The 24,049-nt window shown below is 43.0% G+C and overlaps 1 protein-coding gene across 2 annotated transcripts in view; it reads left to right on the top strand.

Annotated features, from left to right (window-relative positions):
- WTAP (Wilms tumor 1 associated protein) overlaps nucleotides 1-11,349 on the top strand; it is a 55,239-nt gene extending 43,890 nt beyond the window's left edge. For both annotated transcript variants that reach the window (XM_018565614.1, XM_018565615.1), the window contains 2 exons: nucleotides 2,883-3,037; nucleotides 10,301-11,349. In XM_018565614.1, coding sequence (XP_018421116.1) covers nucleotides 2,883-3,037; nucleotides 10,301-10,875 — 730 coding nt within the window. In that variant the 3' untranslated portion in view covers nucleotides 10,876-11,349. The remainder of the gene's footprint in view (nucleotides 1-2,882; nucleotides 3,038-10,300) is intronic.
- The last annotated feature ends 12,700 nt before the right edge of the window (nucleotides 11,350-24,049 follow it).

Raw genomic sequence — 24,049 nt, 5'->3', positions numbered from 1 at the left:
ACTTTCTGTTGACAAGTGTCTAAGGGCATTTCCTTTACTTTGAGAGATTTCTTCTCACTTCCTGCTGTGTGTAGAGCACAGAACCTAAAGTGAAATCTCCCCAATTGGACTCGGTTGGCCAAAGAAAAACTTGGCAGGGGATTTAACCATCATCTACAGTCTTGGTGCCAAACCTGCTGCTTCTCCGCACTTACTTTGGGGCCCCTGTAGATGCAAGTCGGCATTTTGGTATTTACGCATATCTCTAAAGGAACCTTATTCTTTTAACTGGCTTCTAGTGGGTAAATGGCCTGGCTTATTTCTTTTGCACTCTTCCTTTTTTCTGCGCTGTCCATCCATCCTTCCTCTTTCCTTCCCCCCCCCCCCTCCATCTGATCTGCTTTAAGAGATCCTGATGAGATGTATCAATTCTGGCACAAATGTAGAATCTGTTGATTAATGTCATAAGTAAGGGGCTGTAAGAGAAGTGAACTCGAGCAGTCTTGTATGACATGTCTCCAGCCAATGACTGTGTCCCAATTCTCCAATAACTCTTAATGCATGTTCCCAGTCTCCATTTCCTCTTGCATGTCTGAAGCCTCTGACCGCTGTATGTAGCATTACATTTGCTGATTATTATATAGTCGTTTGGTGATGTCAGTGGCTGCATTTGAGGCCCACCTATATCTAGTAAGTTGCCTTTTACTGCTCTGCTCTCTCCAACAGAAAAGATTTGGCTTAAATTATACTTTACTGTAACTATTAATCCATCAATATGACTGGTAGCCTCTTTAGCCAGGTGTAGAGGTGGAGCTAAGTTGGGACCATAGAAGTCTGTGCTGTTACTGGGGTTCACAGGAACTCTGAAGGACAACAAAGCTGGCCTGCAGGTTCTCAATATTATCTGCGTTTTGGCAGAAAAGCCAGCCCAGAGATTTGTGATGGGCACAGGTTCACTTTAAGACCCCGTTCACATTGAGCGATTTATCGCGCGGTAATTCCCGCGATATCAAGCTCCAATGCAATCCAATGGGCCAAAGGATCCTGCTGTCGCGGGTTGTGTTTCGCTACAGCAGGACCCTTTTTGGAGCGGATTTAGCCGTGATTCAAGCTTGCTCAATGCAAGCTTGAACGCGACATCGCGTGGCAAATCGCGCGACAAACGCGCGATTTGCATATCGCGCAGTGGGAACGGGGCCTAAGGGTGATTAATTGTAAACATATTTAATGCAACCACGCTAAAAATAGAGGGCAGCTGGTCCCCGTTGTATCTGAAGGTTTATTAAAGGGTTCATTAAAATGTAAGCAATCCTGCATTAGAAAATATGCGGGTGGCCAGTGTTTGAAAATGTGTTTGTCATTCATGGTGATCTGATAGGTAAGCAGATGTGATGTTTAAATCGCAGACCTGAAACAAGCATGTTGCCAGTGAGATTCAAAGTATTGATGACAGGCAGGTAATCATTTTGAGGTTGTTGACTACTGTATTTATTTATTTTTCTTCTATACAAACCTGCCAAAAAAAGTGATGGCAGCAGCTATTATCTTTGTGGTTGCACAGTGCTTAGTGTTCACAAATCTGCTTCCCTGTGTCTTTCATTTATTTTGAAAAAATACTTTGTCTTGCGATGGTTGTAAAGTAATTTAAAAAACGTACGATCTGCCCATCTTGGATAGGCAGATCGTACTTGCGATCATTGCAAGCCCGCCACGCTGAGGGGCGGCCTTCCGATGACCGCAATGCTGAACGGGCAGTGTGCGCGTGTGCACACCAGCCTGTTCGGCATTTGTCTCCCAAGCATGCCACAAACCAGACGAAAATCTTAAGATTTTCGGCTGGTTTTCGAACATGCTCCTTAGACAAAAGACAGTAAAAACGGTTGCACGCCTGCCATACACTTTGCGATTATCGTACGATGGCGGGATTTCCCGCGATTATCTTGCGATAATTGCAGTGTATGGGCACCTTTTTAGTCCTTCAGTGCTAACCCACAATGATATTTAGCATGATTATATATATAGGTGTGTGTTATAGATAGATATATTCAGTGTTTGATGTGGTGTTTTGGTTCCTCTGAAGCCACTATTCCTTGTACCTTTAGTTGTTTAGGTGATTTAATAATGAATAATGCAGGTCTCCTTAGTTCAAGAATTACTATACTGAAGAATCATCTGTTGCCTTTGTTTCAAATTCTGAATTGTATGTTTTGAGGCTCGTAAAGGTAAAGAGTATTTTCTCAAATTGTCTGAATGAATTAGTCACTGCAATGGAGATCTGTGAGGCCACAATTTTTTTGAAGCGACAAATTCTTTCAGAATAACAGGAAAAGAAAGTAAATGGCGCATGGACTGCAACCATTGAGCTAATGGTATCGCTGTGCTCTCTACTGAGTTTTGTGAGATCATAATTTAGAATGTACAGCAAGGAGGTCGGTATAGCTATGACTGTACAGCTTTCTTCTGCTTTGCTTTCTAGTTATCTTTACTGAAGAATTCTTTTGACATATATTCTAAAATGAATATAGTTGTAAATCTTTTCTCAATGGTTTGAACTACTTGCAGCTCTTTTGCTACTCTAAGTTAAGTTCTAAGACTTCCAGTAATGAACTTTAATCCTGTTCAAGACATGCTTTTAGTAATGTAATATTGGTGTTAACTCGTGTTGCATTGGCATTTATCACTCTACAAAAGCTTGTCATTTTATTGTGATGTTGTGTTTTTTTTCATTATAAATAATGCAGTCCTAAATTTTAGAATTGAACCTTAACCTTTTTACATGGAAATTATTTCAGTATGAAACGTCTTGTTTGTACTAATTTGCATGTTAAACTCTCTTCTCTCATTCAACAACATGTATAAGGTAACATCTCCATGTTTTGACAAAGAAACTCTTTCCTTTACAGCCAAACAGGCAAAAAATTAATGGCGAAGTGTCGAATGCTTATCCAGGAGAATCAGGAGCTGGGGAGACAGCTGTCCCAGGGTCGCATTGCTCAGCTTGAGGCAGAGTTGGCTTTACAGAAAAAGTATAGTGAGGAGCTTAAAAGCAGCCAGGATGGTAAGGGTTATTTAATGCATGAAATGTGTAATTTTAGATTTTAATTTGTGTTGTGCAGTCTTCTGTTGAAGCAGTGCCTGGCATTAAAACACCCTCTCTTCCATGGAACGCAAGTTACTAAAGTTTCTAAACTTTTCTCAATATTTAGTGGAAATTGATAGCTTTACATTAGATTTTCTAAAGCATAACGAAAGAGGCGTTGCTTTAGTACACTAAATTTCTTTAGATATTAAACAAATGTGCATTTGTTTATGTAATCTGTTTTACATACTATGTTGTACTGTGCACATACAGCTGTTTCATCCAGTGCCAAAACGTAATTTTTTTCTTTTTTTTTTCTACGGGAGACGGTACTTAAATTGGAAGGCTCATCTACTGGTGGTTTGGTCCCCCTGTTGCTCAAAATGGATGTTTTACCATGTTTTCTTTACATTTTTCAGACACTGCCTATCTCTCCCTAAAGCCTACTTTTGTAAGCTACAGTCAGTGTTTTGGCGCTACCTGTTGTCGCATTCTACCCCCCCTTATCCACTACAATATTCTAGTCTGTCAAAAACAATCCGGGGGTTTGGTCTTCTTTGCTTGGAACTCTACCACTAGGCCTCTATTATCTGACTGAATCTTTCATGCCAGAGACGAGCTGTGGTTGGAGTTGGAGGATTTGTTTATCAGCAGTTCCACTTTTGACATTTGCCATGGGTTTTCCCTCAGGATCGTCCTTTCCACTTGGCCTTTTGAGATTCACATTTCCAGAAAAAGCCTCTTTCTTCCTATATAGGACCATTGTCCCCCATTTTGAGCTGTCCTGCCTTTCTGTCGGGAATCGTTGTGACCTCCTTTCTATGATGGACAAAGGGTGGCCTTTCCCATCTAGGGAAGACACTCCGGTGATGGTCGATCAAGCCCTATTTCTGATATGGTGGAGGGTTTGTGCCCTTGCCAGTACTTTCAGCTGTGGGGTATTGTTAGTTGCCTTGCTGTGCCAGGCACTGTGTTTAGGGAACCAACCCTTTTCCATTTAATATTTTATTGAAATTTTTTTTTTTAGACAAGACAGAGCAAAAAAAAAAGGACAAAGATGAAAAAAACATCGGATAGCTCATATAATACATATAAACATATATACAAGACAGGTCGCGTATTTACCAACCCCCTTTTGAATGTTTTTGCCTTCAGTCCTGAGCACCCTTGCATGTAGTTTCCCAAATATGGTTTTCTTTTAGATCAGATTGTCTCCTCCTGTCATTATCTCTCGGTCTAGAAACAAAACCTACAATGTACTCTCACCCCAGTTAATTGGGCAAAAAAATTTCACATTGACTCATAAACTGAACATTGTCACGGTTACTCAGGAGAAGAGTTATAAAATATTGACACTGGTCCATATGCCCTACCACCCTTAAGAGAATATTTCTGGATGCCTCGGACCGATGTTGTGGTGCAACCAGGGGTACTACAGTATGCAATGCATTTTGTGGGCATGCCCCATGGTGTCTGCCTTTTGGTCACAGATCTCTTTATAAACTTTAAACGGATAGCCTTCCAGGTTCTATCTCAAAAGGCTCTGCTATGCCTTTTTTATGGCAGCCAGATTAGTGTGATATCTAGTCACTGGAGATAGTCTCCCTGGATGCTAATGGGGGCACAGAGGGCTTCTTAAACGTATGACGACACAGGCCCTTGAGCAGAATGGCAAATGCTCTATGTATACAATTATTTGCCTATGTTTGGCCACCTTTAACCAGTTAAGCGCTAGAGCTATTTCAGCTACAGGGCTTATTACTTTGGCAATAACTTTACTAATGATTAACATTGACAAACAAAGAGTGACCACCCTGGTATACCCTCACTCATTTGCCAGCATGCAACTCTTTTTTTTTTTTTCTCTAGTTTTTTTGTAGGTTGGATGTTGTTTCTTTACTGAGAGAACCATTTTTTTCCACCTTTTTTATATTTTAAGATCTTTTTCTTTTTTTTTTTTTTCTTCAGCCAAGATTTTATCTACAACTTGCTTTAGCTCCTTTTTTATGCAGTTATCCGGGTTGGTGTATACTCAGCTACTTGGCTTTTGAGGCTGTTCCTGGACCCAACTGTACTGTAATGATTGCATGGCCTGCCTGGATTGTGACCTTCAGGCACTGGGCCCTGCAGCATGTTCCAGTCTCTAGGCAAACCAATTTGCCTAACACGAATGACGAAGCTGTCTCTGACCCAGTGGCTTCGGAATCCAGCTCTCGTGTTGGATAGATGCGTCATGGTCTCTTCCCAATCAACTGGATCTTCTGTCTCAAGGAACAGTTTGGCATCCTGCTTTCACAGTCATTGGCCTTTACAGAATGGCTGTTGAAGCTCAGGCCTCTCTGATCTCCACAGTGTTAAAACCAGGAAGCCCACATCCCGGAAGGTCTACCATCACACAAGGCATACTTCTCTTGTGAGAAAATACATTTGCATTTCAGAAAATATTTTGTATGATGAGGCTTTTATTTTTACAATCTGGATTGGATCAGCAATTGGCTCTAAGTACGATCAATGGCTATTCCCCTATTCACTTACACACAAGGCTGCGTTCCCTCATCACTGCCAGGCATGTGTCTGAATTGTTAGCTTTTGTCCTGAAAAGAACCTTTTCTGATCTTACCCAAGAACAGAATTGTATTAGGCCTTAAGCCTCTCCTTCTTTCCCAAGGTGGCTTCTGCATTTCACCTCAACCAGGACATTGTGTTTCCATCTCTGTCCTGCCCAAGTACTACAGATGATTTCCCTTCAGCCACTACTTCCATTAGGATTGACTCTCTTAGTTATCCCTGATAATTCCCCAAGGGGGAGCTTCCTTCTCATTCCACCATTTCTAGGTGGCTCAGTCAATCATCATTCAAGCTTATGGAGGTAAAGTAGTTCAACTTTTGCTGTCAAATTTTAGAAACCCAGACTATAGGTTTGTGTTCCCGTTCACACACCATACCTAAACAAAACAAAAAAACCATCTATTGCACTTTAAAATTGTTTAAAATAGCTTGCAAACTGATAAAGTGCATTGGCATACAATGTATGCCAATGCACAACTGCTCAAACAAATTAAAGGAACACTTTGTAATCAGAGTATAGCATCAAGTCAATAAAACTCCTGGGATATTGGTCAGTTAAGTAGCAGAGGGGGTTGTTAATCGGTTTCAGCTGCTTTGGTGTTAATCAAATTAACAGGTGCACTAGATGGGCAACAATGAGATGACCTCCAAACCAGGAATGGTTTTACAGGTTGTAGAATGTGCTCTGATTTGGGGGTGCCCTTAAATTACTGATGAACAACTGAATCTTAAATAAGTGTCGGGTTTATTTACAAATAGGGATATACATACATATTACAATTAAGGGAATTTGAAAGGGGAATTGGGGATAGGAATTGAGGTTAAGGATCCTACAGCTAGCTACACCATTCTCTCTCTCTCATTCACACAAGCCATGGGTTTTTCTCTGTTCTTCGGACACGCCTCTCCAGCAGGTCTCAGCGAATCACATTCTTGATTGCAGAGTTCAGAAAGACTTGTCTTGTCCAAAGGTCTTGCTTGTCAGCTAGGTTAGTGTCACACAGGAAGAAGGTTCCATCATATGCCCCTGCCCCCATCCCAGCATATATGCCTTGCTGACACAGGTGAGGGCAGTAAATACCAGCAGGGGGTCGGGCTTGCCCCAGGACATGACAGTCCAGCAGATCTCCTTTGATCAGTGTCCAGCCCCAAGAACCCTTTGATGGTCTTCATTTGCATATCAAACAGCACGGGCAGCTCACGATATTAAGGAACCTTTCCATCAAAGATGTATCATAGATGTCAATTATTTTAGCTTCCAACACAGGTGGAGGCCACTGACCTGACCTTTTTTTCCCTACTCATCTTTTCTGACCACTTGTTTTGCATTTGGCTAGAGTCAGTGTCACTACTTGGTAGCATGAGGTGATACCTGGACCCTATAGAGGTTGCACAGGCATGCCAACTCCTTCAGGATGGCACATCAATACATGCCATTGCCAGAAGGTTTGCAGTGTCTCAAGAGCATAGAGGAGATTCCAGGAGAGCTGGACAGGACCGTAGAAGGTCCTTAACCCATCAACAGGACCGGTATCTGCTCCTTTGTGCAAGGAGGAACAGGATGAACACTGCCAGAGCCCTACAAAATGATCTCCAGCAGGCCACTGGTGTGAATGTCTCTGACCAAACGTCCTCTAGTGGGCCCTGTGCTCACTGCCCGGCACCATGGAGGTCGATTGGCATTTGCCTTTGAACACCAGAATTGGCAGGTCCACCACTGGCTCCCTGTGCTTTTCACAGATGAAAGCAGGTTCACCCTGAGCTCATGTGACAGACGTGAAAGGGTCTGAAGAAGCCATGGAGAACGTTATGCTGCCTGTAACATTGTTCAGCATGACCGGTTTGGTGGTGGTCTAGTGATGGTCTGGGGAGGCATATCCATGTGGGGGACGCACTGACCACCACAGGCTAGACCATAGCACCCTGACTGCCATTAGGTATCGGGATGAAATCCTTGGACCCATTGTCAGACCCTACGCTGGTGCAGTGGGTCCTGGGTTCCTCCTGGTGCATGACAATGTCCGGCCTCATGTGGCGAGAGTATGCAGCCAGTTCCTTGAGTATGAAGGAAATTATACAATTGAATGGCCCCCACGCTCGCCTGACCTGAATCCAATAGAACACCTCTGGGACATTGTCTCTGTCCTTCCGACGCCGCCAGGTTGCACCTCAGTCTAAGAGCTCATTGATGCCCAGATCTGGGAGGCGATACCCCAGGACACCATCCGTTGTCTCATTAGAAGCACGCCCCGACGTTGTCGGGCATCCATGCAAGCACATGGGGGCCATACAAACTGAGTACCATTTTGAGTTGCTGCAATGACATTTCAGCACAATGGACTAGCCTGCTGCATCATTTGGTCACTTTGATTTTTGGGTTGTCTTTGAATTCAGCCCTCTGTAGGTTGATAATTTTTCATTTCTATCAAACAATGTGGCATCCTTTCGTTCCTAACACATTACCCAGTCCAGTATACAGTAGATATCCAGCATGATATTGTTCCCCATTGAGATCTGATGTGTTTTCAAAGTGTTCCTTTAATTTTTTTGAGCAGTTTACTATCCAAGCCTTGAGATATTAAACCCTTTGCTAGGACAGTTCAAATCTAGTTTGGTTTAATTATGGCAAACAATAACTCCCTAGACCCCTCAACATTACATACAGGGATTGCTAGGTAGAAATGTTTAGACAATAAAAAAGGTTAATAGCTATTTTTATAATTTTTACATGTCGCTATTCACATACATTTATACTATGTGTTATCCCAGTTTGGCAGCAAAATGTAAATGCACTTAAGCATCAGGTTCCACTCTCTCCTGTTAAGGCACACTCTGCTAGATCTGTGAGTGGGCTTTTTTCCGCATCCCAGCGACTGTTGCCCAGATTTGCAAGGCTGCCACGTTGTCTTCTGTTCACCTGTTCTCTAGGTTTTACCAGGTGGATGTTTAGGCCTTATCTGATGCTAGCTTTGGGCAAAGGAACTTCATTGAGGGACACAGGACACCCCTCCGTGTTTCTGGTCTTGCTCTTGGCACTGCTTGTTACAAAATGGAGTCATGCTGGGACTAGGAGGGATTACCGTATTTTTCGCTCCATAAGACGCACTTTTTTCCCCCCCAAAAGGAGGGGGGGAAAGTGCCTGCGTCTTAAGGAGCGAATCCCGACGCCCGAGACATGCAGTTTCGGGCGCCGGGCGAGTAGTAGGAGCCACTGCGCGTTTAATACGAGTGATCTAAGGAGATCACTCGTATTAAAGCCGAGCGGCGGCGGCGATCGAGTTCAGCAGCAGGAGCCACTGCTCGTTTATTACGAGTGATCTAATGAGATCACTCGTATTAAAACCGAGCAGCGGCGACGATCGAGATAACCATAGAGCAGACGAAGAATAGACGTTCTTCGCCTGCTCTGTGTCATCACTGAGACCGTGGCGCTGTAATCACAGCGCCACCTGTCTCAGCGGTCACTAACTGCAGCTTCTGTCACAGCTTCTGTCATAGAAGCTGTGTCAGAAGCTACAGTCTCGAGTGCTCCATAAGGCGCGCCTGACCTCCCTGCGTCCTATGGTCCGGTGCGTCTTATGGACCGCAAAATACGGTATATCACACTGGTCACTGTTTGTTTTTTTTTGCTTGCCAGTGTCCAAATCCTCCTGTAGGTGACAATATAACCCAATTGTCTATGAATCCTGTGTCTCTCAATTAACTTCCAATAGATTTATATGAGTACGAAAATCCAATTTTTTAATATATATATTTTTTTCCAGTTTGACCGGTGATAATTACTTTACAAATGCATTCTGCAACTTGTACCCTGTATCTTGATCCAAAATGATGTTTCTGGTACAAAGCATGGTGAAGTTAATTAATTTAAATGTAATTTTAAAACACCAGAAAAAAAACATGCTATCAGTATTTCTAAAATGAAAAATTTGAAAAACCCTAATGGCTGGTTAGTGATAATAAGAGGGTTAAATAAGTTTGTTTTTTTAAACTTTTTACTACCTTCTGCTGAACTTATGCAACTCCTGTGTAAAATTAAATAAGAGTGCTAATTATGCATTGTAATTTGCTGCTTTTGACAGCTGCAGCTAATAGATCAATTTTTGTTTTAAATCAACTTAGCTGGTGATACAGGATGTTTATCTGTTTGATGTTAATATCCAGACCATATTCGGTATATCAGAGTTGATGTCTTTAAATCTCATCTGTAGCCACCCCAATAAAGCTATATTTATATTTGTTACCCAGTTATATTGTGAAATGTATTTATTACCATTGAATACAGAGCCTTTGTATACATTACAATCACAATACAATTCAAGACCAAGATGATGAGGAGGACAGTAGGAGAATTTCAGATAGTGTTAGTCCAGCTGCATTACATGGCATTTTCTAGATGACTAAGGTCATTTAAAAAAAAAAGGTTTGCACAATTGGAATGTAATGACAGGTGGGACATTAATGCCAAACTTGTAATAAAGCAGTTAAACAATGATGAACAAATGTGAAGTGCAATGCTTTGTACATTACTAAACCATATTCCATCTTATCCCTTGTTCAAAAAGTAGTTTAGATTTTGTTTAAAGGGTTGGCATAACTGTGTTTTGTTTATTTTCTTTTCCTTTTAAAAAGTACTCCTTTTTAATCTTATGCCCTTTGTTTTCTGTAATACAGAACTGAATGACTTCATTATTCAATTAGATGAAGAGGTTGAGGGAATGCAGAGCACTATTTTGCTCCTACAACAGCAGCTGAAGGAATCCCGTCAACAGCTCTCTCAGTTGCAACAGCAGCAATCTCAAAATTCAGCTATCAGGACTCAAGCAGAGCCCAAGGAAGAAGGGGAATCTAGTGGCAAGGATTGCAGTCGCTTGTCAAATGGACCAAGCAATGGAGGTTCTTCTCACCAGAGAACTCACAGCTCTACAGGGCTTTATAGAGAGAGTAGCAATGCAGAAGGTGACTTTCCTGCATCTCCAGTGAATGAGGGCAAGTTGTCAAACCACTCGGAGGAGAGAACTGGTAGAGGGGGAAGCAGCTATATGAATCCACTCAGTACTGGTTATGAGAGTGTAGACTCGCCCACTGGAAGTGAGAACTCTCTCACCCACAACTCTAATGACACAGACTCCAATCATGACTCTCAAGAGGAGAAACCGAGGAGTGGGAAAGGCAGCCGAACTGTAAGCTCCCGTCACATTCAAAATGGCTTGGATTCTGGAGCGAATATGCAGGGCTCTGTTTTGTAAAAATAAGAAAATGTTTTTTTTTTGTTTTCTTTTTTATACATCCTTTAATTTCAGAACTAATACTGTTCAGTGCATATTTTGTCATACTTTTTTTGCCTTTTGAGTTTTTTGTTTTTCATTGTTGCTTACTGTAATACCTCTGCCAATCTGGATGTTTTAACAGATAATTGCGTTGAAAGTTGTAAAGAAAAATTTACATTTGTTTAGATTATTTTTATGTAAGGTAATAAAAAGCTGAACTAATTTAAAACTTGGAAATTTCACAAAAATGATATCTGTACAACGTGTACCCAAAACCTTTGCTGTGTAATGGCATTCCTACCCATGTTTTCATCTTACCTAGACATCAACAATCTTCCATGGTACTGTGTGGGTTTGGCTGCCAAAGTTTGCCCAGTGACCTAGCTATACCACAGGCTGGACTATTAGAGTCCTCTGGTAGTTTCAGTGTTAAACACAGTTGCTTTCTTCAGTAAAAACATTTGTTCATGGCTGATTTTTCCTTCTTTAGATGGCTGAACGTTAAAGACTTGTGTGCCGTTGCTCAGTTTTCAAACTGTTGTACATTGTTTATGCATATGACTCTGTGACTCTAATATTACCTTGCCTGTACTGACCAAACCAAAATAAAGATTTTTAATGTCACCTTTACACAACCATTTTGTGCATTCAGTAACTGAAACAACAGCCTAAAATCTCATGGGCAAAGAGTTCGTGCCATTATGGAAACTTCTGTCACCGTGGTATTCTAGGGACGTGATAAGTGAAGGATTTCTGAGGTTGCCACCTTGACTGTAGACAGCAGAAACACATTTAGTGCATCTGCATTCATTACGTGCAAATAGGCAACGAACCTCCCCCCCCCTCAATCATGAAGCTTTTAATGATTTTGAAAGTGTGTCCATAAGCATTGTCCTGTTTGTTATGTTAGTACATAAAAACCTACTTTATATTTCTCATGTTCCTATTCACGTAGCATAACATTAAAAAAAAAAATTAGTAATTGCAGCTTACCTTTTTTACATGCTGCAAAATCCTACTTTTGTTCTCACTGTTGGGTGACTTGTGTTTACCATAATTAACCCTGCCATCTCATCACCAAAGTAGATGAGTGGGATCAGTAGATGCCTGATAACTGTAGTTTCTGGTTGCTCGAGGGTTAATAGTAACTCTCAAGCAACCCCTGTGGTGCCAAACTGCCCCATTCATCTGCTTGCTAGATTCCGCAGCTGGCAGGTGAATGTAGACCGCAGGAGTTTACTGTACACTTTAAAAGCCTACTGAAAAGTATCGTTTGCTATTGCTGACATCTTTCTGAAAATGTGTTACCTCTTTGTCATGCTGATCCAGTGATTCCAGTACTTTTGAACCTTTAACCAAAAGCAAGCCTGCAAATCAAGGTTTCTGACATTGCTTGATTCTTGATGTTTTGGGCCATTGTCCTCGAAAATGTTGAAGCCAAAGACAACCAGACACCCAGCATCTGCAGGAGGTCCGCAACAAGAGCACTTCATTTTCGCTGATTGAGGGACACAGGAATTCAGATAGTTGGATTATACTGCCACCTGCAGGAGGGTTGGACTCTGGCAAAAAGAAAAATCGTAAGCCAGGGCCCAGTATAACTCCTCTTCTACCCAGCAGTGTCCGTTCTAGGATTCTAGGCTCTTCTCTAGCTTCAACCAACTTTTTGTGCTTTGCTCTTTTTTTTTTTTACTTTTTTTTTTCTTCCATGGATTCTTCTCCTTTTGACTTCAGCCAAGATTCCCCGCTACATCTAGGATTGTGCTGATCTCTGTACAGCAACTGTCCAGATCACTGATTCCTCAACCCAGCTTTGGCGGTCCCTGGCACCCGGACCCTTTTGGACTGAACATGTGGGGCTAGTCTGAAATGTGACCTTCGGGCACTGGATTCTGGTGATGGTAAAACCTCCATGAACTTGTTTTACCACTTCCTGACCAGGCATTTTATATAGTTACAAATTATTTGAGGATGAATAAAGACACTGGTCTATCAAGTTCAACCTATGTGAGTGTGTGTGCCTGTGTACATTAAAGAGTACCTGTTAATTAATTTTATATGCAAGAGTACTTTACCCCTTTTATGTTTTGTTCTCTGAGGAAAGTAAACGGCTCATGAATGATTCAGTACTTACTGCTGATACCACTGCTTGTAGGAGGGAGTTCCACAACTTTACCGATCTAACAGAAAAAAAATCCCTTCACCCTTTTTGGTCAAATGTTTGTTACTAATATTACCATCACCATTAAACAATTCGTACAATGAATTGCCTCGAATGAACAAGTTTAAATATTGCAATTTTTCCTCATAGCTTTAGGTCCACCAGCCCCTTTACCAGTTTTGTTGTCCTTCTCTGGACTCTCTCCAGTTCAAGGACATCCTTTCTGTGGATTGGTGGCCAAAATTGAACCGCATACTTAAGATGAGGCCGAACTAGTGTTTTGTAAAGTGGCAAATTTGATTTGTCGCTACAGTACACTCCCTTTTTTATGCATGAAACTAGTCTGCTAGCGTTATTTGCTGCAGCCTGGCATTGCATGCTATTGCTTAGTCTGCAGTCAACAGTGACCCCCAGATCTTATTCCACTTCTGACTTACTCTATGGAGCTCCCATTAACGTGTATTCTGCTTGCCAATTTTTTTTAAACCCCAAAATTCATTATAGTTTTTAACATTAAACCTCATTTGCCATTATAGTTGCCCACTCCCCTATTTTATCCAGGTCCTCCTGTAATATTATAATTATGGATGCACCGATACCGGTATTTTGGTACCGAGTACCGATAATTTTTTTTCTGTACTCGCCGATACCAATTACTGAGTAACAGTCGCCACCTGGCTTCCTAAATAGCCGGGCAGCTTGTAAAGAGTCGCCACCCGGCTTCCCGATTAACAAAAAAGTCCCCTCTTACCTTAGTATGTGCAGCCTGTCATCCCCCGGGGCCCCTCCAGCGAGAACGCGGCCTTCGTCCGGTACCCGGCCGGAGCCGTCTAGCCGGCCAATCAGGATGACGTGGGAGCATGAAGCCAGCTTCCCGGCCAATCAGAAAGCAGGGCGTCGCGTCATTAGACGGCGCCTGGCTTCCTGATTGGACGGCTCGGGCTGGGTACCGGACGAAGGCCGCATTCTTGCTGGAGAGGCCCCGGGGGGATGACAGGCTACACATGGTAAGGTAACCTTACCTCACGAGGCCAGCTTCCAGTCAATTGTGAAACCGGGCAGCGTGTAATGACGCACTGCCCGGCTTCCTGATACCGGAAGTACTCGTACTAGGCATCGGAGCATTTGGGCGAGTACGAGTACTTGCCCAAATACTCGGAATCGGCACCGATATCGATACTAGTATCGGTGCATCCCTAATTATAATGTCTAAGCTCATGTCTATTACCCTCCCAATTCTAGTATCATCAAACACAGAGACATGGCTATTTACACCTTCCCCAATATCATTTAATAAACAGGTTAAACGGTATTGGTCCTAATGCAGAACCCTGGGGCATGCCACTGCCAACTTTAGACAAATTAGAAAATTAGGAATTTATCAGTTCTCTTGGGACACAAGCCTGTAGCTAGTTTACTATCAACGTAGAGACCATGTCATCAATGGATTGTTGCATGTGTAATAAATGTGTGGTACCTTTATCAATGCTTGTCCAAATTCTAGGTACACTGTGTCCACTGGCTTTCCTCCATCTAGGTTGCTACTCACCTCCTCCTAGAATATTAGTAGAATGGTCATAAGCCCATTCTGGTTGTCCCCTATTATACCGCTAACACAGACAAAATCTTGTAGATAGTCCTTTAACATCCCCTCAAACAATTTGCATGCTATTGATGTTAAACTGGCCAGTCTGTAGTTCCCAGGTAGGCATAAAGGTATCTTAAACCTTTTTTGAATATTGCTACCACCGTTGCTTTTTCTGTTGGTACCTTTCCAGTCAGTATGAGTCCCTGAAAATTAGGAACAAGGGTCTCGCTATAACTTGGCTGAGCTCCATAAATACCCTTGGGTGTAGGTTGTCTGGGTTGGAGGAGTTATTCACAATTTTTCTAGTCTTTGTTGAACCCCAACTATCACCGACCATTATGGTATATTACAAGCAGCTCACGTTCTTTTTATATCTATTAAACCCATTTTATTTTATTTCTTGTGATCACGCTCTCATGCACATCATTTATGGGACCTACCAGTTTTTTCCCCCACCTTTTTACTTTTTATTTATTGGAAGATTTTTTTGTGGTTCTTCCTATTCACTATTATTGCAATCTGTTTTTTTGTATTCTGTTTTAGCTGCCTGGATTGCCCTATTATATCTCCTATTGCATTCCTTGTAGCTCCTGTAATGCCAATGCTTTTCCTTCCATCATATATTTTTTAGATGTCGGCTTCCTCCCATTGATATATTTTACCGTCTGATTCATCCATTAGCCCTTGTTCTTTTATTTTTGTTGCCCAAAGGTATGCACTTGCTAATTTCCTTTTTTATAGTATATTTTTAAAACAGTCCCACTTCTGATTAGTGTTCTTTGTTAGAAATCATTTGCCCATTTGGTAACATACAGTAAGTAATGCAGCTTATCAAAGTTTGCCTTTTTGAAGTTTAGCATTCTTGTCCAATCATAATGGTTTTTATTTGATTTTTTTTTTTCTGTACCCTTCTTTAAATGTAATCATCCTGTGATCACCGTTACCCAAGTTTTCCGGAGTTGCTATGTCTTCACCTAGGTCCGTGTCTTTTGAAATTACGTCTAGTATGACATTCATCCTATTTGGGACTTCTACCATCTGATCCATGATATTGTCCTTCAATAAGTTTAATAAGTTTAGGAAGCACCATGCCTTGGTTGAGTGAGCGGTTCCATTAGGCCAAGCAATGTTGGGATAATTGAAGTTTCCTTGCTTGCCTGCCATTTCTATGGAGGATAGATTAATGAAGGTTAGACAGCAGCCGATTAAATTCATTTAATTTGATTGTGAGAGCGTTTCTAACCCTTACACCCACCCCATGTAAATCTCATTTCCAACTGCTGACATCCGCTGGGTTGAGTGTAGCATGTGTGCACTCCACACTCTTTTCCTTCCAGTCAGCATAAGAAGAACCATCCCACTGCTGCTTTCAAGAAACCATGTTGAGCTCCTGTATGTTACCTCCACCTGCCGGACCCACATCAGCACTAGCTGCCTTGGGTTTGTGAGTAACATGCCTTGCCTCATACTTTAGGCTTAGTTGCACTACTGCTACACAGTTGTAGCATCTCTGCACAAAGACACACGAGGGACAGTCCTGCACCCCCAACCTATAGAGGTTCTGGGTGTGCCTAACTCTATTTTCTGAAGGAACTGGTGCCTGTAATTATGAATCTGCACCAATTGTTATTGGGTCTTCATCTGAGTTAAGGTGCCCATACACCGATCGATTATCGTTCGTAAATTGTCCACAAGTGGTCTTTCGAATGATAATCGATCAGTTGATGGGAACCCAATGATTTTATTTTTTTACTGTACTCTTGGCCAAATTTCCTCAAAGGGTGAAGCTGGAAAGAGTGACTTTGGAGAGCCGTACCCAGACCTGACTGGACGGCTAGTCTGGAAAGTGACCGTCAGACACTGCACTGTGGTGCTTCCCACATCTTAGAGCCCTGGTAAAAGATAGCCGTAGAGCGCTTTTCAAGTCCAGAGCCATGGCATTGGCTCAGCACTTGGCCCCCCGCCCCCCTTTTAAGATTTACTCTGTTGAGTAAGGCTATTTGTGCCGAAGCAGCGGGAGTTACCACGTTTTTTGTATCGCTGGGTGCCTTTCAAATTTCTGACTACCACTGGTATACAAAGGCACAGATGCCAGTAATCTGGAATCCAGTAACCTTGTAGTTATAAGGTCTACATTATTGGTGTCTCTGCTCCAGCAGGTGAAACCCTGTTGTCAGGGGCCTCTACTGCAGCAATTCGAGACTTTGTGGCCAGATTCACCCAGTTCTTTGTGGATACTGATTGCAGAGACTCTAGGTGTGCTTCAGCACCATCCTCTGCAGAATCTATCTCTAACCTTCCTGAGGATTTAGAACAGGCTGGGCCACCAATTGCTGTGGCCATCTGAAACAATCTATCACTGAAGAGACTGTTTTTGAGGTACTACAGTCTCCTGCTGTCACCTCATAATCACAAGAGGTAATTTCGTCCCATATGGTTTCAGTATGAATTAGGGATGCACCGATACTAGTATCTAGGTGACGAGAAAGCATGGAGCTGGCTTTCTGGCCAATCGGGAAGCCGGGCAGCGTGTACTGACACGGCGCCCAGGTTTCTGATTGGCTGGGAAGCCGGCTTCATGCTCCATTGTCGCCTCATGACGTGGGAGAATGGAGCCGGCTTTGCGGCCAATCAGGGAGCCGAGTGCTGTGTCATTGCACGGCGCCGGCTTCCTGATTGGCCAGAAAGCCAGCTCCATGCTTTCTTGTCACATAGTGACGAAAAGCATGGAGACAGCTTCCCGGGTAATCAGGAAGCCGGGTGGCGAGTCTTTACATGCCGTCCGGCTAATCAGGAAGCCAGGTGGTGTCATTTATACGCCGCCTGGCTTCCTTAATGAGACATTGGGTATCGGCGAGGTACCGGAAAAAAAATATCGGTAATCGCACTCTACCGAGAAACCGGTATGGGTGCATCCCTAGTATGACTTAGTTTGAAGGATCAGTCTGCTATCTCCAACCTTGGGTCTTTAAGAGCTCCTACAGTCACAAAGATCCTATTTTAGGTATTAACCTATGTGGACTGGAAGCACCTGGTAGGGTTCCCACCTGAGAGTATGTTTTATCTGTTCCCCTTTGGGCGAGAGTTAATTAAAAAAATGTTCTATACCCACTGTGGATCTGCCAGGGACCCACCTTACAAAGGAAACCACTAGACCAGTAGATGGTATGTCTGCCCTTAAGTATCCCACTGACCAGCAGCTGGAATCCCTCCTTAAATCCCAATTTGCTCGGTGACTCTAATCCTTAAACCCTGGCATAATGGGTTAGATCCCTCAAAAAGGATCTCTCCACCACTGGGGGAGATCCCTTCTGAACTGATCTTGTGGAACAGATGTCAGGAACCTTGCACTTACTACAAGCATCTAAGCTTCTCTCCTGCATGGATCTCATGTCTATACAGATTACGGCACTTTTTGCTGGAACACCTGATATATTCACAGTATCTGACGTGCTTGGCCTTCAAGGGACATGGTGTATTTGGTTCTACACTTGATATTATCACAAAAGATTTCATTGAAGGCCAAAGTGTACTTCTGCCCTAACAAAGGAGATCTAGGTAGAGGTAGGTTGAGTCATATCCTTCTCCTTCATCTACTTCTGCAGTAGGTACCCTCAGGCCATCAAAGTCTGACTCAGCCCATAGGCTTTACCTTCACCTCTGGCACCCCCCTTCAACTCTTATCTCCCCTGTGCTGTAGCAAAATTAACTCGCCCTCCCCAGTCTTCTTGGGTTCCTCTCACCCCCAGATCAGGTGTATAAAGGCTCGAGTCTTCACATGTAGACCAGCTAGTCTTTCTCACCGAGGCCTATTTTGTTCTAGGTTCCTTCTTTGGACATGTCCTTCTAGGGGTTGTCCCCTTTTTCTGTGGACTACATGAGGCTGTGGGTCTTTTGTTCCTGAAAAGGGAATTTGTTTGGGTGGATACTGGTTGATCAGCTTCTTTCTTAATCCAGGTTCGGACTTTCCTTCTCTTTTCAGAAACCTCACTCTGACTGTGACTTTTCTTTATTGGTCTTGAGCATCAGGTTTATTCTCTGTGTCCTTTCATTGTTCTTGGGGCAAGTTTCTTTATCAGGTAGGGGGCTTGGTTTCATCTGGTGTCATTAGGGTGTTGGTCCTTCAGGCTGCTCTTGGGCGGCAGACAGTCCCTGGTTTTGTTCTGCTGTTTGTTAGTGGTTGTTGCTCTGTTGCCTACCCCTCAGTTGGACTGATTTTGAATATCCCAATGGTTTTTTACTTCCCGTGTCCCTCAATGGATGAAAAAGAAAAAGGGGCATTTGTACTCACGGTGAAATCCTTTTCTTGGAGTCCATTGAGTGATGCAGGTCCCACCCCTCTGTGTTTGCCATGCCCTTGGTACTACTTGCAAAAAACTGAGGCATGGTAGAGGAGTGGTTATCCTGGTGCTGAGCTGCAATTTTTTTGCTGGCTGGTGTTCAGTTCTTCTCTAGGTGGCAGTGTACCCTGAGTGCACCTGAATTTCCATGTCCCTCAATGGACTCCCAAGATTTTATGGTGAGTACAAAAGTTCATTTTTTTCACAATTTTTTCCTTCCTTTTTTGTATCTTAGTGGTGCTGGGGGTGTTTGGGTTTGGTGGTTGCCAGGAGAACGGTACTTGCCTGACTGCATTATGCCAAGTGTAAAGTTTGGTGGAGGGGGGATTATGGCGTGGGGTTGTTTTTCAGGGCTTGGGCTTGGGCTTGGGCTTGGGCTTGGGCTTGGGCTTGGCCCCTGAGTTCCAGTGAAGGGAACTCTTAAGGCATCAGCATACCAAGAAATTGTGGGCAATTTCATGCTCGCAACTTTGTGGGAACAGTTTGGGGATGGCCCCTTCGTGTTCCAACATGACTGCGCACCAGTGCACAAATCAAGGTCCATTAAGACATGGATAGAACACCTTTGGGATGAATTATAGCGGAGACTGCAAGCCAGGCCTTCTCATCCAACATCAGTACCTGACCTCACAAATGTGCTTCTAGAAGAATGGTCAAACATTCCCATAGACACCGGAACCTTGTAGACGGCCTTCCCAGAAGAGATGAAGCTGTTATAGCTGCTAAGGGTGGACAACTCAATATGGAACCCTACGGACTAAGACCAGGATGCCATTAAAGTTCATGTGCGTGTAAAGGCAGGCGTCCCTATACTTTTGGCAATATAGTGTATGTAGACCAAAAGTAATTCATTGTGTATATGGTTTTAACGGTACTATAGCAAGCCAGCATTTTTTATATATATATAATAACACTATTTATTCATACCCATTAAAAGTTAACAAAAACACATTTAAAAATTAGTTTACATGTTATCAATAATGTGACAGTGATTCCAATATGACTGTATGCAAATGTTTCATAAGCAGACAGTGCTGTAGTGGTAAATAGTCCTCAACAATTTTTACTAGACCAGCTTCTTCAGGAGGAGGATATTCTACAATTTTTGTATAAAAACAATATTATACATTAGGGATGTTCAGATACCAAGTGCCGTACTCGGTACGAGTACAGATACTTTTTGAGCTCCAAGACTAGACTAGAGAAACATGTAAAAGTTAGGAGGCAGCTGTCATTTGTAAGGAGTTTACGGAGCTCCTGGGATTTGTACATCTCTGTTTTAATGCTTGTAGTAAGTGCAAGGCTCCTGACATCTGTTCCACAAGATCAGTTCACAAGGGATCCCCCCCAGTGGTGGAGAGATCCTTTTTGAGGGATCTAACCCATTATGCCAGGGTTTAAGGATTATTATGATTATGTTTTTATAAATATAAATAAAGGGATGCACCAATACCAGTTTTGCAAGTACTGATACTTGCCCAAGAACTTACAGATACAAGTACTGATACATTTTTGTTTATTGTCATGTGACAGTTTTTCTAAAACAATACAGACTAATGATTTCAGGACAGTGGTGGAGCGCCAGAGCCAGGTCTCGGCTGCAACCTCTGCAACCCTGGTAGTTCCTGTGAAAATGCCAAGTATCTGCACTGATATCTGAACATCTCTATTATACATACAGTATATACAAGTATATACATGTAGCCCCTACCACCCTAAGCGAGTGGCTAATAAAATCTAGTGTTGCTAGCACTGTAATCAGTCTGACTGATTTGTAGTCTGGTGTATTATGGTTAATTCTAGGTGTTCTACTCTTGATTGCACCTACTTGAGTGGGGTGTGACCCTGCTGCAGAGTGGGGCAGCCAACGGGAACATCAGGAGTGCCCATGTCTCACCAGCCAATCACTAGGGGTTTCATGTCCAGTGGTGCATGCTGGGGAGTGCATATATACTCAGGAATTTGCCATGTGCTGGGTCGGGCAGTCTGCCCCCAAGCTTGACCTGGGGGGTGGCATGTACAAGTTTGGAGAAGTTAACCAGGGCTCAAGCCTGGAGGAGTCCACATGTGGACCCAGGTGGGGTCTGGAGCTATCTAGGGAGGAGGACTAGAGGAGTCCTATAACTCCTGGAGCTGCCAGGAGATAGCATGGAGCTCAGGAAAAAGTCTGGTGTCTCTTTCATGGAAGATCTCATGCTCATCCCTATTCAGCTACTGTTCTACTGCACAGTGTCAATTTCTGTTCTACTGAAGTTTTCTTTGCACTCTGGAAGCCTGAAGGGATTGGTGAGTCTGGGGCCCGTGTGTATTTTTGCCATGGATGTCTGAAGCCCAGTACTCTCTCTCAAAGTTTGATGTTCTGTAATAAAGCAATGAAAAAGTCCTTGACTGGTGCCGATTTTTTGATTGCACATCCCTTCACTAGCTAAGAATCTACCCCTGAGAGTGAAATGTCAGCCCTCCCTACCTTTTTGGGGGTCCGCTACAGGCTTCTGGGAGTCAGAGGGGCACTACATTTACATTAAAGGTATGTATCCATGTGTATTCTGTACACTTCCATGATCCAGCACAGCTGGGATTCCCATGTGTCCCAGCCTGGTGCTGGGGCCGCAGGAGAGGTATAATGATAGCCACCGCTTATAACAAGCATAGCAATGTAAACTAAAGGGAGCCATACTTATTCATAACTTATTTTTAAACTATAAACTAGGGCTCAAAATGTCAAGTCCTGAGCTACTAGCCAGGCCTCAAGAGTTACTAGCCACCAGTTGCCCCACCTAACCCTTACCCTGCCCCGGCCTTAACTCCGCCCCTAAACACACCCTCTTAAATAATCTTATGATGATTCTTATTTTATGATAGTTGCCGATTGTAAACGGCAAATTAGGGATTCCTGCTGCAGGAAAACGCAAGTTCCTGACACAGGAATCCCTAATCACACCTGAAATATACTGTAGGTGTGAATGGGGCCTAATATACACATACACTAAAGGTGTCCATACACTTGCCGATTATCGTACGATAGTTGTGGGTGATCCCGCGATCGTACGATAATCGGCAGGTGTATGGGCAGCGTGCGATCGCTTCTCCTGTAAGGTCGTACGACTTTCGTCTTCCAAGCACGCTGGAAAACCTGCCGAAAATCGTACGATTTTCGGTGGGTTGGTGGCGTGGTCGGAAGACGAATGCCGCACGGGCCGGTGTGCGCAAGCGCACACTGCCCACTCAGCACTGCAATCATCGGAAGCCCTCCCCTCAGCAGGGAGGGCTTGCGATGATCGCAAGTACGATTTGCCTGTCCAAGATGGGCAGATCGTACGAAATTTTATTGGCCTTACAAACATCGCACAACGAAAGTTGTGCGATGGTTGTAAGGTATATGGGCAGCTTAAAACACAATAATACACTTCTCCAAGTTACACCCCCCCACGCACAAATATAAAAATTCCCCCCACGCACAAATATAATAAAATTGACAGGATCGAGAGGTGAGCGAACGCCGGTATCTGTTCGCTCACCTCCTGATCTACTGAGCCGACCTGTGACAGTCTCATTGTCACAGGTCGGCTAGAACTATGAGGTGAGTGGAAATCACTCATCTCATAGTTCTCCTTTAAAGGGAGGCTACACACAATCCCCGATACCAAGGGTACATATATCTGTGTATCAAATTTACATAGCTATATATATATATCAAACTCTGCTATACTCAAATCCAATGCCCTGCAATCCCGGACACGAGCAGATGGTGTAATATCACCAATACGATATACTTTAAGGCTTAAAACAGATAAAGACAAATGGTACAGTGTCACCGCTTCCTACACAGCCTATAGATAAGGGCCTTAATACAGATCTACTTATAATGCCGCAAGTGCTGCTATATTACTCTGATCTTGTTAGTGAACCAAGAAACCAGACAGAAATTTAAAGTGCAGGTTAAAAATAAAAGTTTATTGAAAATAACAATAAACGAAAATGGCAAAAAACAATGGAGAAAGTCCAGGATGTCATCAATGCCAAGCCAGAGGTACTCATCCAAACCTGGTCAGGGAAAACTGAGAGCAGAATGAGCGGAAACAATAGCTGGAGTCAGAAACCAGAAGATCAGTCAGCCAGAGCCAGGGTCATACACGGAGAACAGGAACAACAGCAGAGCACTTGGTAGGTCTGAACACATGCAGGGGTGAAGACTACATGGACCAGCTAATGGTTAAATAGTGAGCTGGTATTGCATCATCACATAACCTCCAATGATTCCTCCTCTTCTAATTCCTGTCAATACTTTCTATCTCTACCTACCTTACTCCTCTTCATCTTAGACCCCTTTTAACACCATGTCAGCTGATATGGGGTTCACCCAGGACTCCCCCCCAGCGACACTCACAGTGATAGCGTTTTGTGCAAACTCATTAACTCTTTAGGGTGCATCCTCTGGGTTTCCACCCTGAACACCAAAATATGGTTCCTTCGCACAACCATTGAGACCATCATGAGGCTCTTGCTATAGGCTTGTAATCTTCAGGGGATTCCCTTTTCCTACCCTGTTTTCACCTTTTATATTATGTATATATTTTCTTGCAATCTTTTAGTTTAGTTTTATGTTGTTTTTTTGGGGTGGGGTGGGGTGTATATTTTGTTTTTCTCCTAGTCGATTGTATGATATATGAAAAATGCCTAATAAAAACTTAATGGAAAAAAAGCACTTTAGTTCCACTTTGATTTCAAAAACAACTCTTGGCATGTATAAAGAATTAACTCTTGCCGTGGGGCTACCCCAGGCACTGCAAGGGTTAACTGTTAACTTGTTTTGGTCTAAGATCTAAAATAAAAGAAAGCCATGTGTAATTTAGGTTGCAAGAGGACATATACAGAGTGGATCTCTCTTATTTATATCTGTACCCTGAATAGTACACTGAAGTAAGAAAGTAACCTAAGAAAAAGGCTTATAAAGATTTTTTTTAAATAACCCTGGCACTGTGGCTACCCCTGCACTGCAAGGGTTAGGTGTTTCCTTTTTTTGGGGGGGGGGGGGGGGGGAAGGGAGAAAGATGTCACGCCTCT

The sequence above is a fragment of the Nanorana parkeri genome, unplaced genomic scaffold, assembly GCF_000935625.1.
Source record: "Nanorana parkeri isolate BGI_ZX_2015 unplaced genomic scaffold, ASM93562v1 scaffold866, whole genome shotgun sequence".
Taxonomy (NCBI): domain Eukaryota; kingdom Metazoa; phylum Chordata; class Amphibia; order Anura; family Dicroglossidae; genus Nanorana; species Nanorana parkeri.
This window is presented reverse-complemented; position numbering and strand designations above follow the sequence as displayed.